The 18,361-nt window shown below is 37.3% G+C and overlaps 1 protein-coding gene across 1 annotated transcript in view; it reads left to right on the top strand.

The window, feature by feature from the left end:
* The window catches only part of CUL1 (cullin 1), a 53,629-nt gene that overhangs the window by 13,231 nt on the left and 22,037 nt on the right, over positions 1-18,361 (top strand). The window contains exons 2-5 of the mRNA XM_066322541.1: positions 3,450-3,742; positions 16,050-16,224; positions 16,853-17,020; positions 18,021-18,071. Coding sequence (XP_066178638.1) covers positions 3,603-3,742; positions 16,050-16,224; positions 16,853-17,020; positions 18,021-18,071 — 534 coding nt within the window. The 5' untranslated portion in view covers positions 3,450-3,602. The remainder of the gene's footprint in view (positions 1-3,449; positions 3,743-16,049; positions 16,225-16,852; positions 17,021-18,020; positions 18,072-18,361) is intronic.

The raw sequence follows: 18,361 nt of genomic DNA, 5'->3' as shown, positions 1-18,361 counted from the left end.
ATGCAGCACAACTGTTGTGGACTCGATTTGACCTTTGAGGATTTTTTTGTGTGTGAATCAGAATAATAGCACTTCTCACATGAAATAGAATTTTGTATGTTTATGTATGATAGCAACTGTGCCAAGTAACAAAGCCCTGTGTTACCCCTGCTCTTTCTATAAATTTCTGTAAATTTAATACCATAGTTTAGCTTTTCTATAAATTTAAACCATAGTTTAGTTTAACCACTAAGTACGAATAAATCTTTTCATAAATATGCTTTTGTAGTTAAAGAATTCTTAAGTATTGAAATTTTATTCTTGTTAAAGTAATATATTAATAACTACCTTTCTATTTTTCTGCACATGAATAAATCTGGAAAAAACTAATAGTAGCTTATAGAATTATTCGTCTATTGGTCTATTTTCTCACTCTTAACCAGTAATTAACTGGAAGAAGTAAGTTGTTTTCAGTCTAGAAAGTTAGTGAGATGGTACTGTCATTCTGTATTCATGTGTTTAGTTACAAAATTCGAATTAGAAGCCAACCAGAGGATAGTGAGGTAGTGTCAAATGCAGTGGATTTTTGACTTACAAAGAGTTTTTTTATATAGTGGACTGCATGAGAAAATAAAAACCAAAATTAAGTTCTTTTTCATAGCGTTGTTTTTAGTAGCTACATCCTGTCTTAAATACAGAGGTTTACTTTAGGAGAAGGGAAGGAAAAATTAATAAATAATGAGGAACACCCTGAATTGAAAAGGTAGTATTTGTAGATGCACCAGGGTTCATATAAACTAGAAGATGTTTAATTAGAGAAGAGAGTTAAACATTTCCAAACTCAACATGTGCTGGTTATGCTTTCTGCTAGCTTGCAAGGGGTTGGCCTTTTGTTAGAAGCTCTTATACAGCAATGACATATTTTGTATTAGTTGCACCAACACGTTCTTACACAAATGCACTCTAACCCTAGGCTGCTTGCTATTGGCAGATTAATAAGCAAGTGACGGTCAGTTAATTCTTACATGTACTGCAGTTGTCGTGGGGTTGCAGATTCCAGAACCATGTCTTCTTTAGTACCAGATTTAAGAAATCAGTGTTCCTGCTCTCCTGGATTGTAGACATTGAATTAATTCTCTTGCTTTTATTGCAATGCTGACTTAGGATCACAGTCCAGGACTGTGGGTGTGTAACATGCACAGAGTATTTCCCTCAGTGGAGGTGAATGACCACTTGTGGACCTTTGTTCTTCCTGGCTTTTGTTGCTCAGTCCTGAAAGTCCATTGTCAGTAGTACTGCAGCAGGTTCAATTTCCAGAAATTAAAGAAGTTAAATGCAAGCAAGGTATGATCTAGCACTTCAGCATTATGCTGCATGATCTTCATGTGTCTTTAATAAGTAGCTTGCTTATTAATTAGAGAAATTAGAGAAACAAAAAGGGCAGGGTTGAATTTTAGACATGCATTTTCTAAGATGTATATTGATTGAATTCGTGCTTTTCCACCTAATCCTCTGAGTAACTGTTTCCCCTGTAAAAAAGAAAACAAGCTACATAATCAGTTGTATGTCAGATTAAAATGAGACAGTACTTGCTGCTGAGACTCACATAATGAAAATATTTCTTGGTACTTTCACTTAGAGCTTAAGATTTAAATGTGTGTGGGTGATGGGAAAGCAAAGGACCATAAGGAGTGGTAATTTCTGTGTTACTGTAGTGAGACAGTCATTGAGTGAAAAGAATGAAAAAATGTCTCTATCTCAGCTGGTCTTTTTAGGGTCCAGAAGGAAAGGCAGAAGTGAAATTCAGATAGTTAGGTGGAGGTCAGGGAGGGTGTAACAAAATACTTTATCTTCAAAACTCTGTGAAGCCTGATGTGGAACATAGAGTAAACTAGAAGTATGACTTAGCAGTAGGTCCTGAAGGAATATATTTTATTTTCTGATGCTCAGAGGTCAAGAACAAATAATAGGATTTCTTTTATAGGTCTTAGCCTATACTATTCTTGAAATTACAGAAGGGTTCATATGAGCCTTGGATGACAGATTTATCATAAGGCTGGATTGTCTGCAGAAGAATGGAAAGCCATAATGTTTCACTGTGGTTTGAGTATTCCAGTCAATGAGCTCTAGGGTGCAGAATGACAGAGTGGTTTGGGCTGGAAGGGATCATCTAGTCTTCTTGTCTTGGGCAAGGACGCTTTCCACTAGATCAGGTGGCTCGAAGTTCCTTTCAGCATGGGTCTTAAACACTGCCAGCGTCAGGCATCTGCAACTTCTCTGTGCAGCCTGTCCCAGTGTCTCACCACCACCCTCACAATAAAGAATTTCCTTCTTATATCCACTTGAATCTACCTACTTTTAATTTGAAACCATTGACCCTCTCCTGTAACTACAGTTGCTAGTAAAAAGTCTTTCTCCATCTTTCTTAAAAACTCTCTATTTGAATGGAAAGATACCAGTAAGATTCAGTTGTCATGACTTAGTACAACTCTCTTATTTGGGGGCTAAGTTTTTACATTGTCATTCTCTGATATGTTCTTAATTTTGTCGCTTTGGACGATAAGACATGTTAAAAATGCAAACATATTTTTATGGACTTGTGTAAAAATGGATCTTCAGTGCTTGATGATTTCAGTGGGCCTTTCCAGGTGAATGTGTTCCTTTTCCATTTTATCACGAGGCTGATGAAATGGTAGCCATCTTTTCACTATGTCCCAAACTTCATGCACCTAAAACTCATGGGAGTAGTGCATTTTCTTACTTTCTGATGGTTTCATTCACAATTCATTCAATATTTGTTCTGTATACTCTTATCAGTAGTTTGTTCTTCCCATCATTATTGACTGTATGTTCTCTTGCTGATAAAATGACATTGAAGGAAGTGGTCTTCTACTTAGCAAAGAAGTTAATGTAAGCTTATGCTTGCCAGATAGAAAAATTCTCTGCTACCAAAATGCCTTGGCCTTTCAGGTTACCTGTAATAGAATCTCAAGTCTGGAAGAGTTACTGATAACTGAAGAAAATGTTATTTGTAGTATCTTCTGGTTAATCTTTGATACCCATGAGGATGTTTGTTAAACAATGAGCCACCACAGAACCCAGAGTTGTTCAGAAGTACTGGAGTTTTCCTGTTGAATGGGAAGAAACTATTTTCCTTTGCTGATAAATAGTGTCTACTGCTTGGAAAGCTTTTTACTGTTATGTTTTGTTGTCAGCATTGGGATTTTGTTGTCAGCTGCGCTGGTCTAAGAACCTACAGCCTTTGGATAACTCTGGATACTAACTGTCTCATTTTGTAGTGAATTGCTGAGTTGCTAAATTATGGTTCTTGGTTTTGGTATTTCACATCTTAAGATGGTTTCCTCATCTGTGTAAGTGACAATATTTCAGTGAAATAATAAATTTTGTGTCTTTAGTATGGATAAATTTGGACCATCTTATAATGTGTATGTTTTCTTTTCCTGTTGCAGGTTATCTTCCTGGGAAACATCACTTTTTGTGTGTAAAGAATATCTCGCTGAGTTGCTGCAACTGAGTTTAGAATGTTACTTGACTTGTGATTCTGATGGAGAAATAACAAGAGCTCAGGCTGCTGCACTGGAAGACTTTACAGGAAATACAAAATGTCATCGAATAGGAGTCAGAACCCGCATGGACTTAAACAGATTGGTCTTGACCAGATATGGGATGACCTAAGAGCTGGAATTCAACAGGTTTATACCAGACAAAGTATGGCAAAATCCAGATACATGGAACTCTACACGTATCCTAGTGCCTGTGATAGTGCTTTCACTGCTGGTAGATTAGAGATAACTTTTTACTTTTTTAGACACAAAATTGCTCCATAACTATTTCACTTAATGCTTTTTAAGAATGCATAGTTTTCTTTTGAAGATTGGCCTTTTCTATTTAATATTACTGGCAAATAGCAGGAACATTCTGTTGTCTGGAAAACTGGCTTCCATAATTATTATTATTATTATCATCTGTATTTCAGGTCTGATTACTATTATCTTCTGTAGAGCACATGTTTAAAGAGATTTTATTAATAGGTCAAATTTTGAGTCCACAATGCACACAAAGAAAACAAATTCTTCTTCTTTTTTCTGTTAGTCTCTGACATTGTGCTTCAGATCTTACTGATAATTGTGTCCAGTTAGCTGGAAATTTTTCAGTTGTCATTCTCTGTGTAATACTTCACTCTTGACTTGCTCGTGTAAATTTCTAGCTGGAATGAGAATGTCTCCAGTGGATTTTGCTTTAATTCCTAGCTTGCATCAGAAAGCTGTTTTCCAGCATCACCTCATTCTGGGTGTTACTATAAGATGTTGGAAGGGGGTTCACCTCCTTGTACAAATGCACTGAGTTTGTAAGTTTGTAGGAAACTTGTTTCTGTCAGGTAGTGTATAACGATTTTTTAAAAGTAATTTGAAGGAGAAATGTGTCTCTTGTTGTATTATAACTTCGATGTTTGTCTTTAGGACTTTGTTCTTTTTTATTTTGCCTATAAGGTGGCATGAAATGGATTTGGTGACCTTCGTTTTGCATCTTTTCCTCTGCGTTGCCTCTTTTAACCTTGTATTGCTCAGGAAAGTCAGCGCTGCTTAAGAGGATGGTGGTCTACACAATTTACTGGACATACCATATAAATAATGACTGAATACATTTCCTGTCATTGAGTAGTTCTGGTTTTCTCTAGAAAATTTAGAGTTAATAGAGTTAATAATGAGGTTATTATTCTGAACTAATGTTTATAGCTGTTCCTGGCACTGATTTGGAACAGCAGCATATAAAATTTTACTCTGTATTAATTTTTTTGGAAGGACGGAGCTTTTATAAAAGAAAGAGGAGCTTGAAGGCTATAAACCAGTCAATTCTCTAGCTCCCTGGACTTTCTAAGGAGATAGAGAACTTTTACTGTACATGTAATATTAGCATCAACGTGTAGTCTTTTCTATCTGTGCCTGCAGAATACATGCTCCAGGGCATGGTGGGAGGAGTCCTTGGTAGCCTGCTGAGTGTTTCTAGGATACTTCTTTAATAGTGATGGGAAGATGAAATAACATTTGTTTAGGGTCAGAACTTTTCCTAAGATTTAAAATCAGTGATTTCTTGCAGCACTAGGTTCAACATTGGTTTTGACTCAGTGAAACAAGTCTGTAAAAGTTGAATGTCTGATAGAAATTTGACATGTGTAAAGCCTCTGAGAGGTTTTTTTTCTGAGTGGCTCTAATATATTCTTGTTGGTGAGGTCTGTTAATCAGGGCAGCTAAAGACTAAAGTGCTGATTGTAATGGTAAAACACTGGCTTTTTCCCTCTCCTGATGTTCTCAAAGATGCTCAGAATGAAGCTGTAAAAGGGGTATGCTGTCTATTACAGTTATGCATTTCCTCCTTGCTTCTGCTTCAAGGCGTTGTTGGTTCAAAAATAAGGACTGTTTTTGTTAATTTTGTAAGTGAATTAATTTAGGGGGTAATTTTGGTGGTCAACTTGAATTAATACAATAGTTCAATAGCTCAGAATATTTGATATTGGTTAGGCTGAGTATTTAATCTACTATGAAGATAGCAATGCATTTTGCATCCTATACCAAGTACATGTGTTCAAAAGTTGTGCTTAAAAGATTTTCAAAGCAGTAACTGTGACATATTTGCTCAGTCTTTGTGTACAGCAAGTCTTGTAGTCTGGTGGACTTTTACTTCAGGAAGCTTTGCTTATCAACCAGCTTAGTTTGGAAAGCAGAACAGCTGCAGATGAGTTTCAGCTGCAGCTGTAATTGGTCTGAAGATCAGCCCTACTTACAAGCATGTCTTGACAATTGACAGTTTAGTCTTTCCTCATCCTCTTTTGCCCTCTTTCTCTCTTTCCCCACCCACTTCCTTTTTTTTCTTGTCAGGCTATTGCTCCTAAAGTAGATTTTATTTTGTCCCTCTAATTTATGGGAGGGGAACCGTGCATTCAAGCAAACCTACCTTCAGACCTGTATGTGCTTCGATTTTTCAATCAAAATTAATTTGAGATGTAGAAGATTTTGTTGTGCCTTGGTCATGGCCGTCTGGAAAAGAATTAGAATAGTTACACAATTCAAGCAGTTCAGACCTCTGTCACACCTCCAGTCGTTTTCTTTGTTCAGAGGGTATCTTTTTGTGAAACACTAAATTCAGTCTCTTGAGTACAGGCTGGAGCCTGTGCTTAAGGTGGATTTATTCTTCTTCATTTCAGTGTGAGCAGAAACAAGTTGATTATTCCAGGAGTTTTCTAGATCTGAGACTACTGAAGAGGTGAACGAAAAAATTTATTTCTGAATGGTGGTTACCAAGTTCTCATCCATATACTTCTTGTAATTTAGATTTATTTGTGCTTTTAATTACAAGGTACCTTTTTTTCTGAGAATCAGATGATCATGTATTTCCTTCTTGTGTGTTTTGTTGTTTTGGTGTTTCATTTTTTCCCCCCAAATGTGAGATTCTTGAAAATGAAATCTATGGTGTTTTTCTGTTCCTACCCAGATATTATGTAATTTCTAATACTGAAGAGCCTAGTCGTTCCTACAACAGTAACATCATCTGACAACCAGTATTACAGGCTAGCTCAGAATTACATGCCAAGATTGACTTTATGCCAAAAAGAAATAGTCAATAAAATTAACTAGATTTCTAGGAACAATAGACTTAACAGCACTACTAATACTGTGAGGGAAGAGCTGTGCACCGTGTTTTCCATTTAGTGATTGTTACTTTCGAGGCTGTGATCCACAGGACTCGCTTGTAAAAGTCAATGTTAGTGGCATGTATATACAGAACATCTCCTGGTGGCATTTAGTGTTTGGAGGAAACTTCAATTAGTCTGATCACAAAGATCGGTACTTTTGTGTAGCAAGTTTCAAGTTTCTGTTTTGAATTGTTGGTTGAAGACCTATCACTTAGTTTACTAGAATTATTCTTACTCAACTTATTTATATTGCTGTAGGCCACTTGTCTTTATAGCCACCTCTTCATACCTCCATTTGACAGTGATAAATATTCATACATCTTGTGCTATTTTCTTTTATTTTGGTGGAAATCGATTTTCATTTTTCAAACTAATTGTATGGTGAGCCTGTGGTTTATTTTCCTCAGACCTCATGCTATGAGAGGATGAATTGGGGTTTACTCAATATTTATACTGAAACTCAATGGAGAGAATGAAAGGATTTTGTTACTTTTTTGTTTTATGTATCTTAGGAAGATTCTCAGGCCAAGTATTAAAATGTCAGAAAACTTTGCTGCACTGTACCAAAGTGGTGTAATTTTTCACAGTGACTTAGACAAAGAGCTGAGTAACTTTCTTAAAATACTTACTTTTTTCGTCAAAGCACACGTCAACAATTTTCAGATAGCATTGGTGAATGGGAAGATTAGTGGTGTACTTCTCTGTTGTATGTGTGCACTGTTTATTTGAAATGCCAAAATTTTTACATAAACTTATGGTTTCACTGCTCTGATTTATAAAACATAACCTGAGAAGCATTTTTAGGGATTGTTTTAACAATGGAGTTAATTTATGCCCATACAGAACAGATTAATCTTTTTAATAAGTTCTATTAAAATACTTTAATATTAAAAAGTTTAATGTTTAAAGAAAACTTGAGAAAAAATGAGTTTAAAGATTCCGATTGCTATTAATTTATAACAATTAAGATTTATATCTGCATGAGGATATCTTAAAATGTTTTCATTGATAAGAAGATTTTATAATACTGTGGAAGGTATGATGTGGTTGTTTACCTAAGATACAAATATCCAGATTGCAGTGTTCAGATTGGCTTTACAAGTCTTTCAAATGTTATATACATAAAAATTACACTGTTGATTTCAACAGGTTCCTAGAATACATTTGAGTAGTTGATTTGCATCATTATCATATAGGTGTCTTGTGCAGAAATTTGAAGAAAACGACTGACTTTACTATGACTTAAAATTTGCCCGAGTCTTACACCAGTAAATTGGATCTTAAAATTGTGTTTCTTACATTATTCCATTATTGGCCATCATTAGTAAATATTTTCAAAATGGTTACTTGAAGTTTGTCAAGGATAGGTAAAGGCTAGGCTGTTCTGTCACATTTCATTATTTTATTAAAAATCCTTGCTTATTGTGATTCGGTTTTGTTCACTTATTTTAACAAAGTGGTGGCTACTGAATATCCATTGCATCAAATGTAAGTGATTGTGTATCAGAAAAGGTAACTGTAATAATTTTATAAAATGGGATTTTTTTTCCTCACATATTAGCAAATGATGTAGGAAAATACTGTGTTGAACATTAAATAATTAAGTGTAGTATGTTTACACTTTAAAAATACCGGGTATTTTTAAAGTGTAAGATTTACTCAGGGTAATCTGTCTGCTCATAAAATTGAAAGTGTAAATATATTTAACTTTTTTTTTTCCTGTGAGTAGATTCAGTACAGTAGTATATCTTGACCAAGCAAAACCATGAAGCCCTTTTTCTGGCATCCATTTGCCAAGGTCTTTTGTAGTTGCGTCTCTTGCAATCTTTTTGCATGTTAAATTCCTGTAAGTTAGTAGGATTTTACATCAGCAGATGCATATTAAAACTGTGAAAATGTCTTATTTTTCTAATCACATGAATCTTGTTACCACGGTAGCACGGTATGTTCTTGTTTTTTCCTTCTGAACAGATTCTATTCAGAAGAGATACTGAGGTGTTGGAGCATGCACTTTTTATTTACATTTCAGACAGTGTTCCACTTTCTCATAAGATTCTGTCACTCTAAGCCATCCTTTCACTTCAATGTCAAATTGTTTAAGATCACTTTGGATACATCAAGGCAGCCTCTTCTGTCTGCTAGTATTAGTCCTGCATATATCCAATATCCTATTTCATAGGACTTCTTATATTGCAGTTAGTGCTTGTGTCAAACATGGAGATAGAAGTAAATGTATTTGTTGACACGTTTGAAGGGTACATAATACACTTTTTCTTGTGTGGAAAGGTACATATAATTATATGCATTTGTGTGTATTTACAAAGATTGCATCTTCAGTTTGAAAGAAGGGCAGAATATATTTCTATTTGTGCAGTCATTTCCTTTCTTTATGCACTCTTCCACAATGATTGCTTGCTGTTCTACTTGCTTTTTATAGTAACCAATAATATTCTGTTCAGAGCCAACCTCTGTCAATGCAAAGAAAGAGATTTAAAAGCAACCTGAGTTATGGAGGTTCTTACACTCCCTGGCATAAGGACTGTACATTTTGTTTATAAATTTGGCTTTGAAATTTTGTGTTTTCCTTGTAACTCAGTGCTTCTCTGTGATTTTCTTGAGTTTATGCTGTGGAGAGGGAAACAAGAAGTTATCTGTTAATCTTCAGCTGGCTTTTGCTGAAAGTGTCTCTGATCTCAGACTTGTAGAAACATGTCTGAGCTGAGTTATGCCTGGATTTTCATAGCAGCTGCATGGCTGATGCTGTAATACCACTTCAGTCTCTTGCCTCAGTCCTCCCCCTGACTAAAATGGTTTGTCTAAAATTGAGTGATCTAGCAGAGCAATTGTATCAAATCTAAAGACTTAAATGTATCCAAACTTAATCGGTTTTTAGCACAAGTGTTGAATGTTTGGGGTTGAGTACAGGATCTTAATTTTGTTTGTTTTCTCTGAATTGCTTTGTGGAGGTAACCCTTACTTACTGGATGCTAAACTGAACATACAGGAACTCTCTTATTGATACTTCCCTGAAAAGAATGGAAGTTTCTGGGGTGTTTGTTTTACTGCTGCTCCTCACAAAGATGAAGAGAGGGCTCAAAGCACTTGTTCTGAAAAGCGATTGGGTTTTGACAACCTTATAATTTCAAAAACTCATGCAAAATTCCTTCATCCATTTGACTCATAAAGTATTAAAGTCATGTAGGCACATCCACCTTTCTTAGCAGTTGCTTTTATGTCTGGGGTAATCCAGCCTAGTCTTCTGGATTGCAAAAGGACTTGAATGGCTTTAATTTGGAAGAAAATACATAGAACTGTTCTTTAGTAAATATAATAAGCTGTGTTATTTGTATTCGTAGTGGTTCTGCAATAATATAAAGCTTCTATAATCTTCCCCAGCAATTTTCCTATCAGTGTTTTCAGTATCTCTCTATATGATGTTCTTGAATGCCTTTGCTGTAATCTAAGAAAATACAGATTTTTGACAAAAGTGGAACTAATCTCAATTAAGTCCTGTAGGCCAGCTACTGAGCATGAAGTTAATTACTGCTTAAGATCTGTGAAATAGCAAATTTATGTCTAAAATTGATCTTTATAATAAGGAGACTAGAAGTAATGAGAGAGAAATTGTGATGGGACAGTTGTTCGGCTTGTGTAGGCATCTCTGCACTATAATCTTCTGCTGTGTTGTGTTAATTCTGCTTCCCTTTCAGTTCCTTCAGTTTTACATTTCTCTTCCTCACGCAAAATTCTTCCAGTTATGTTAATTTTTCATAGCAAAATGGAAGAACTCTGGGGACCTGGCTGTGCTGCTGAAAGGTGAATCAGTTATCACCTTAGCAGAACTATTTTCTCTTAAAAACTTAAAGACGTATTAAAAACTGAATGATTTATACTCATCAAGTTAGAGGCTGAGCGCTTTCTAGTGGTGTGTTGAATTACAAAACTGGTAATTTTTCTTGTATAACTTAGGTTTGCAGTTGCTTCCAGAGATAAAAACCTGTATGGAGTACTTTGGTACTTTCTGTGGGCAGAGGGTAGATTAGAGTTGACCATGGCATTCTCAAGCTTGTGTTTTGTTGGCATACTTGCTCAAAAAATGTATGCAGTGCTGCCAAAAGAGCCTGTTTCACTTCCCCAGTGTGGACACAGAAATTCAGATCTGCTCACCAAAGGGTCTGGGGACAGGGACCACAGTGGATTGTAGTGTTGGTTACTTCCCCAGTCCACATGGCTGACTGCCTGCATGAACTCCCATGCTACTGGAAACCAGGTGGCAAGTAAGCTCTCCAGCTGGATTGTGTGTTAGGGCTATTTCCTTCAGTGAAAGTGGTCTTCTACAAGGCCTTAAATCCATTAGGGTGTGGCAGCACAGGAATTTTTTTTTCTGTTGCCCATCTTTAGAAGCTGAGCCAAGGCTGTCAGAAGTAGTGTAAATTATATTGATAACAGAGGTGGTAAACTTAATTTGTCTTTGGCTGTTTTTTGTTTTGAAGACTTTTGGAGGAGAATGAAGTTCTGAAAAGAATTTTTCATCTTGAACAGCACAATGCTAAATTATTTTATAAACTTTCTTGCAGTTTTCTACCTCAAATTTATTTAGACAAGGAAATTAAATTTCTCCTTCACTGTAGGGAACGTGTAGAGATTAGAAGAGATTGATCTTGATCTGTTCCTCCTGTAGATGGTTTGTCTGCTGGGCCAAATCTGAAGTTCAGCCAGCAAAAGCTTGGGGATCAGCACACCTTCACTGTGGTTCAAACTTTTCTATTGATGAATTAACTTCTCTGCTTGTTGTGGTATGCAAATTGCTATACAGAATTGTGCAAACACCCCCAAAAATGTTTCCTGGTAGCTGTTTGCATATGTATATAGCTTCCATCATACAAAGCATGGAGGGATTTATTCTGCCTTCTGCAACTAAGAATCCTTTTCATAGCATTCCCCTTGTGATTCTCAGATGGACTGTCATACACTTTGTTGTAAGCAGCGCAAATCTAATTTTGTTTTGAATATGTCAGTCTTTCTGTCAGTGGCTGGCTCTAGCAGATGGGGGGACAGATTGTTAACAAAGTGTGAGAGAGCATGCTTTAAGTGGAATATGTCAAAGAGTTACACTTGCAAACTGTCTTCTGCATGGGCAAACTAGCTTCAGTTTGACTTGTATGGAACAATGAAACTAGACCACTTCAAAAGTGCTGGCTTGGACCCTTTGGCTAGCAAATCTCAAGCCAGAATAAAAGGTAAAAATGAGCATTACTAGAATTGCTTTTGTTGCAGCTCTGAGGTGACTGCTGTCAGGCATGGACAAAAGGTTTCGGTCTCTGTTTACAACAAATCCTGGGTTTAATAGTAAAACATATGGGGTAAGAAAAGGCTTGTATCTTCTAATCTTGGCCTTTTATTTTTCTGAAGGCTGATGTGATTGTTTGTAGAGATGAATAGAATGGTTTTGTCAGGCAGCACTCTCAAAACTGCAAGAATTACCCTTAATCTGGACAATCTTCATATTTTCAGGCTTGCTCAAAGCCACTTGGGATAAGAGAGTTACAGGGAAAAAGGAGGCAAGGGGGTATTTATGAATCAGCCCTAAATTCCTAGTATCATGATGGAGAGGTTTTCTATAAACAATTTAGAGAAATTTATATATTAGCCATTTTAAAAATAACCTGTGAGAAAAACCTGCTTTTCTTGTTTGTGGCAAGAAAGTAAGTTGTATATCTAGAGGAAAATGGTTGTGCTGTGTGATATTCTTGACCTGAACAGGGAATTCTGAAATCAAAGTGTAGATAAAGTAAAAGTAGCAACAGTGCCAGGGAATTTGAACAAACAAATGACTAGGAGGTGGAAGAAATCGTTAATGTCCAGGAAATCAGTGGCTGGTAGAGATAAGAGGCTGATTAAAAGTTCAATTGCTTCAATTCAGTACAAATGAAGGCTTTATGTTATTGGTTGGCATCGTGGGAAATTTAGTTATTTGGCATCTGGATGAGGTAACAGATTAGAAATAAATGTACACTGTGTATTTTCAGAAAGGGTTAATCTTAGGCAGAGAGCATTACTTCTTTGCACAAAAGTCAATGACTTTCTGAGCAAGCATTTAAATACAGATTGTGAATAGGCTTTTCCTACAGTCTGATGTGAAGACCCTGAGCCTTGCGCCGGGTGGCATGCGGGATGTTCTGATCATTAAACCCAGTTTAAGGGGATGTTTTGTCTATGAAATGTTTTATAAAATTAATTACAAGGAAGTTAACTGGATATTTGAAGACAATTTCCTTCTTGAGCTTTACTACTTAGAAGATAATCTGTTTATAATGACTGTAATGCATCGTGTATTTGTGGTTTATAATTCTCTTGGTATTTATTTGTGCTGATGTCCTCCCATTTCATTGTGTTAGACTTTGTCAAGGGAAAGATAAAAGTCAAGTCTCTGCAATATATTAATTTCCTAGTTCATGGTGTGCTGTGGAGGAAACTTGTCTAATGGGTAATGCTGTGTCCACTTGTGTTGAGTGAAAGTACTGCCCAGGGAGGTGGTGGAGTCACCATCCCTGGAGGTGTTTAAAGAAAGACTGTGTGTGGCACTCGGTGCCATGGTTTAGTTGAGGTGTTAGGGCTGGGTTGGACTCGATGATCTTGAAGGTCTCTTCCAACCGTGTGATTCTGTGAAAACACAAATCCAAATTAAACCTTCTGGATTGGTTAATACAGTGTTTTCTAAGAAGGGGTGTGACTCAAAAGCTGTCCTTGGACTGTCAGTAGAAGAGTGAGTGCTCAGTAGCTTCATTCCTGTTGGCTGATTGTTGTTTGTGTGAGTCATTAGGGTGATTTTTGTTGTCAGATCTGAGTCCTCATCAAGTTCAGTTTGGATGGTACCTAGCTAGTTCATTTTTCTTGCTTGTGGAATGCAGCTTCTTTAAGGATGCCTTCTGAAGTGTTTGGGGCAATGTGACTTCCACTTACTGCTTTGGAAGAATTCTGAATATTTGGTTTTTTTAGATCAGAAAACAGAATGTGTTCTTGAAATGTTACCTTAACAGTTACAGCAAGTCTTCCAGGCTGTAATAGTATAAGAGGAAAAAACAATGCTGCCCTTGCTAGAGTCATCTGCTGCCTCTCTGATACCTGACATAAAGATGTAAAGAGCAAACTTGCTACCCTGGGACAGTTCTCAGATTTTTCATGTAGACAGCAGTGAAGTTGCAACAAGAACTCCAGTGGTAATCAAGAGACGCCTCAGGGACTTAAGATGATTGGTTAAAAGATCAGATGCTGAAGTAGTTTTCACCTTTCTCTTTCCAGTTGCAAGGGATGACAAAGGAAGAAACAGGAAGAGCTCACAGATCAATACTTGGCTCTGAGCCTGGTGTCAGTGGCAGAATCTTTTTCTTTTTTTTTTAATCAGGGTTAGGTTTATATCACACCAGGTCTGCTGGTGACAGACAAGGTGCATGTGTCTCAAAAAGGGAAAAGTACCTTTGCAGATACCAGAGTTACCAGGTCTTCTAGAGAGAACTTTTAAACTAGATTTGAAAAGGAAAAGGGATAAAACCAGGGGTCAGCATGCCAGTGTTTGAGGGATCGTGTGCTAGTGAGATCCTTCAACCTGGTATCTCAGTGGAGGTAGGTGATGAGATTCTTGTGGCAGCAAATAAAAAAGGGTCACTGTCTTAGAAACCACAGAATTGCCTAGTCACATAGGGATTAGGGCTTCTAACTGAAAAGAAAAAAAAGGTGGTGGGATCAACAGCCCAACCAAGTGCATCTGTATGAATGCTTGCAGCACAGGCAGGAAGCAGGCAGCCAGTCACAAGCCTTCTTCCCAAGGGCTCAGTGCTGGAGCCTGTTCTGTTTAATCTCTTCAGCAGTGATTGAGACAAGGGGATCAAGCGCACCCTCAGTCATTTGGCAGAGGACACTGTGTTGGGTGAGAGTGCTGATCTGCTGGAGTGTGGGTAGGCTCTGCAGAGGCTGTGCTCTCATCAGCAATGAGCTGATGAGGTTCAGCATTGTGAAGTGCTGGGTTCTGCACTTCAGCCACAACAGTCCCAGGCAGTACTGCGGGCTGGGGCAAGAGTGACTGGAAAGCTGCCTCATGGAAAAGGACCTGGGAATGCTGTTTGACAGCTGCCTGAACATGAGCTAGCGTGTGCCCAGGTGGCCAACAAGGCCAGTGACATCCTGGCCTGTGTCAGCAATAGTGTGGCCAGCAGGACCAGGACAGTGATTGTCCCCCTGTACTCTGCACTGGTGAGGTCACACCTCAGATCCTGTGCTCAGTTTTGGGCCCCTCTCTACAGAGAGACATTGAGGTGCTGGAGTGTGTCCAGGGAAGGGCAGAGGAGCTGGTGAAGGGTCTGGAGCACAAGGCTGATGAGGAGAAGCTGAGGGAGCTGGGTGTGTTTAGACTGGAGAAAAGGAGGCTCAGGGAGGACCTCATTGCTCTCTATAACTACCTAAAAGGAACAAGATGAAGGTCATCCCCTTCTCCCATGTAATAAGCAACAGGACCAGAGGAAATGGCCCTAAGTTGCATCAGAGAAGATGTAGGTTGGATATTAGGAAAACTTTCTTTACTGTAAGCATTGTCCTGCATTGGAATGATATGCTCAGGTGGTGGGATTAGTGTTTCTGGACGTATTTAAAAGACACTTAGATATGACGATTAGGGAGATGATTTAGTGGTGCTATGTTAGTGGTTGGACTCCTCTTAGAAGTCTTCTCTAATCTAAACAATTCTATGACTCTGTGATTTTACACTGAAATTTTGGGATTAACTTGTAACCTACAATTGAGTTTTAGTGAATCTCATCTTATGGTGTGCATTTAAATGTGTATGTGTGTCACCATTACTGCTTTCCAGGTTTGTCCAGTGTGCCAATCTCAAGTGGTCAGATCTTTTTTAGAGGATGGTGTTTGAAAGAATGCAAAAATATTCTCTTGTGTTTTCAACTACTGAATGTTGCTTAAGGCTACTATTGAAATTTCCTTCAGTTCTAATGAAAGCTTATGTGTTTGTAGAAGACCAGTGTAATAGATCACATAAATACAATTTAAATGATCTTATCAAACAAGTTTCACTGCTTTGTTTTCTTGGTGGTCTTGTTAAGTAAGCATTAAATAAATTTATTGTTGCGGTCGGTACTTGCAGTCTGACACAATTTTGTTACAGATAATTGTGCTGAAAATTACTTAATTTTCTTAGCTGTCGTTTGATTTGATGTGGGCTGGTGCATCTTATAATGCATTATGTTTAAGTCACAGTTGTATAAATAATAACTTAATGAAATTAACATTGTTTTTCATTGTATTTTAAATGTCTTATGGTGGTAAATGTATTCCTTAACTTTGCTGTCAGTCATGTTTATAACTACTGTACCAGTGTACACCAGTCTAATCAAGCACGGGGAGCTGGAGTACCTCCTTCTAAATCGAAAAAGGGCCAGACTCCTGGAGGTGCTCAGTTTGTTGGCTTGGAACTGTACAAACGGCTAAAAGAATTTCTGAAGAACTACTTGACAAATCTCCTTAAGGTAAGATGGGGTATGAGATCAATCTGCACTTGTAGTAACATAAACTGGGCTGAGAAGAAAAGCTGTGTCAACAAGCCTAGAGGTGTATGCAGCCACTGAAAGTAACTGAATGATCTTAAAATGTGCTTTTGTCTACATAGCCTTTAGAATGTTTTGTTGACTTCACCTCAGATCAGTCCCTAAGCTTGTAGCTGTGAGCTGCTTTTCCTCTTCACGCTGAAATGACATTCTTGTGTTTTACAGAAGTAATGTTACATGGCATCTTAAGCTGTCCTGTACTTGAGCAAGAACAACTAGACTTTCCAAGCAATTAACCAGCATATTAGGAATGCTGAAAAAATGGATGCCTATCCTATTGAAAATGCCTTACAGTAGTCTTTATTTTGGTTTAATAAATAAACTACTAATAGAGCTGGATGTTGTCTTGAGGGACACAGATGTCCTTTGGAGCTTTATCTGTGCTCTGCATTTTTACCAGCCTTTTAATTTCAAAATCTCATACTGGCTTTGTGCTTTATTAATGTAGAACGAAATGTATTAGAAGTATGTTACCTGTAAATACATACCCTGGTATGTCTTGGTTGTACCTTAAAATTGCGCAACAGTACTGGCAAACTTGTGATTTCAGGATGGTGAAGATTTGATGGATGAGAGTGTGCTGAAATTCTACACTCAACAGTGGGAAGATTATAGGTTTTCAAGCAAAGTATTGAACGGGATATGTGCCTACCTCAATCGACATTGGGTTCGTCGTGAGTGTGATGAAGGTCGTAAAGGAATATATGAAATTTATTCAGTAAGTAGCTTTTGAAGTGAGTGATTTGTCCTTTCCATCTGCAATTGTCATCCTGCAGATCACTTCTTGAATCTTGTATGAGGTTCATGGAAATTTGAAAAAGTGGGCAAAGAAGTGGTATTCTCCCTTCTTTCCCTACTCCTACCCCAGTATATTTGTAAAAATTCTAAGGTCTAAGTCTGTGAGGTGTTTATGCTGCCTTGTATGTCTTGGGACTTCTAGTAGTAGACTATGGAGGGTTGTCTGTTTCTGAATATTTGCTGCTTAGTGTTATCTGTGTGCCTCAGTGTGGCCTTGTCATCCCACTTAGAATTCAGCCAAGCATTTCAAACACCACATGAAGCAGTAAATAGTATTTTTTTTTCTGATAACTTCAATACATTTCTAAAAATTTTTTAGCATCCAAGCTGCTAATTCAGACAACATTTGGTTTGTAGTGTAGTTATTTTGATATGGTTCTGAAAGATTAATGTGTGATCCTGATATTTTTTTTTTTAAATGTGAAGTAATCTTAATAAGAGCTTAACAGAACTTCTGTATCTCAGATAACTAAAGCAGCGAAGCATTAGGAAAGTGCTGTGCTATTCTGCTTCACTAAAATAATTTTGCATGTGGTAGAAAAACAGTTGGTATCCTTAGTTCCCTTCCTCCTAACTTTAGTAGCCTGATGCTAAGGGACTATGTCAGCTTGGAAACTGCCAACAAAAAAAGCTGTATGTTTTCAAAGTAACCCGAAGTGGATTATGTTAGTTTCCAGAGTTAGCAGTGGATCCCCTGGCAGAAAAAGGAACAACTTAGTAAAGTTAGTGGTAAAGCAGGTTGTAATTTTCATGTGAAACAATCTCATTGCTTGAGAAATGCGTGTGCCAAAATACAGTTTTAGAAGTTCTGATTAGTTAGCATACTACATCAGCTTTCCTTAAATGGAGTTACCCTACATATGTATGTGTATATGCAAATATTTTCTTTATTCCATCCTTCTCCGTTCTTTTATTTCTAGCTTGCCTTGGTGACCTGGAGAGACTGCTTATTCAGGCCGTTAAATAAGCAGGTATATACATTAATATATTACATCTATAGTGTTATTTTATAGGGTTGGTTTCATATATTGTTAGTAACTACTTCAGGGAGTCTGGGGTGGGGGGTGTTGTGCACAGACCTGGAACTTTATGCTTCTCCTTTGTGATACTAAAAAAAAAAATAAATATTTGAAGGAATAGGCTTTTATGTGTGTGATTGAGCCTTGATACCAAGACTGTTCTGTTATCTCTCTGCTGAGAGGACCCTTGTTTTTTTTTTAAAAAAAAGCTAAAGGGACTTGAAGTAGCAATTTCAGTGGTT

The sequence above is a fragment of the Sylvia atricapilla genome, chromosome 1 (genome assembly GCF_009819655.1).
Source record: "Sylvia atricapilla isolate bSylAtr1 chromosome 1, bSylAtr1.pri, whole genome shotgun sequence".
NCBI lineage: Eukaryota > Metazoa > Chordata > Aves > Passeriformes > Sylviidae > Sylvia > Sylvia atricapilla.
Note: the sequence above shows the minus strand (reverse complement) of the source record. Positions and strands in the feature narration are given on the sequence as shown.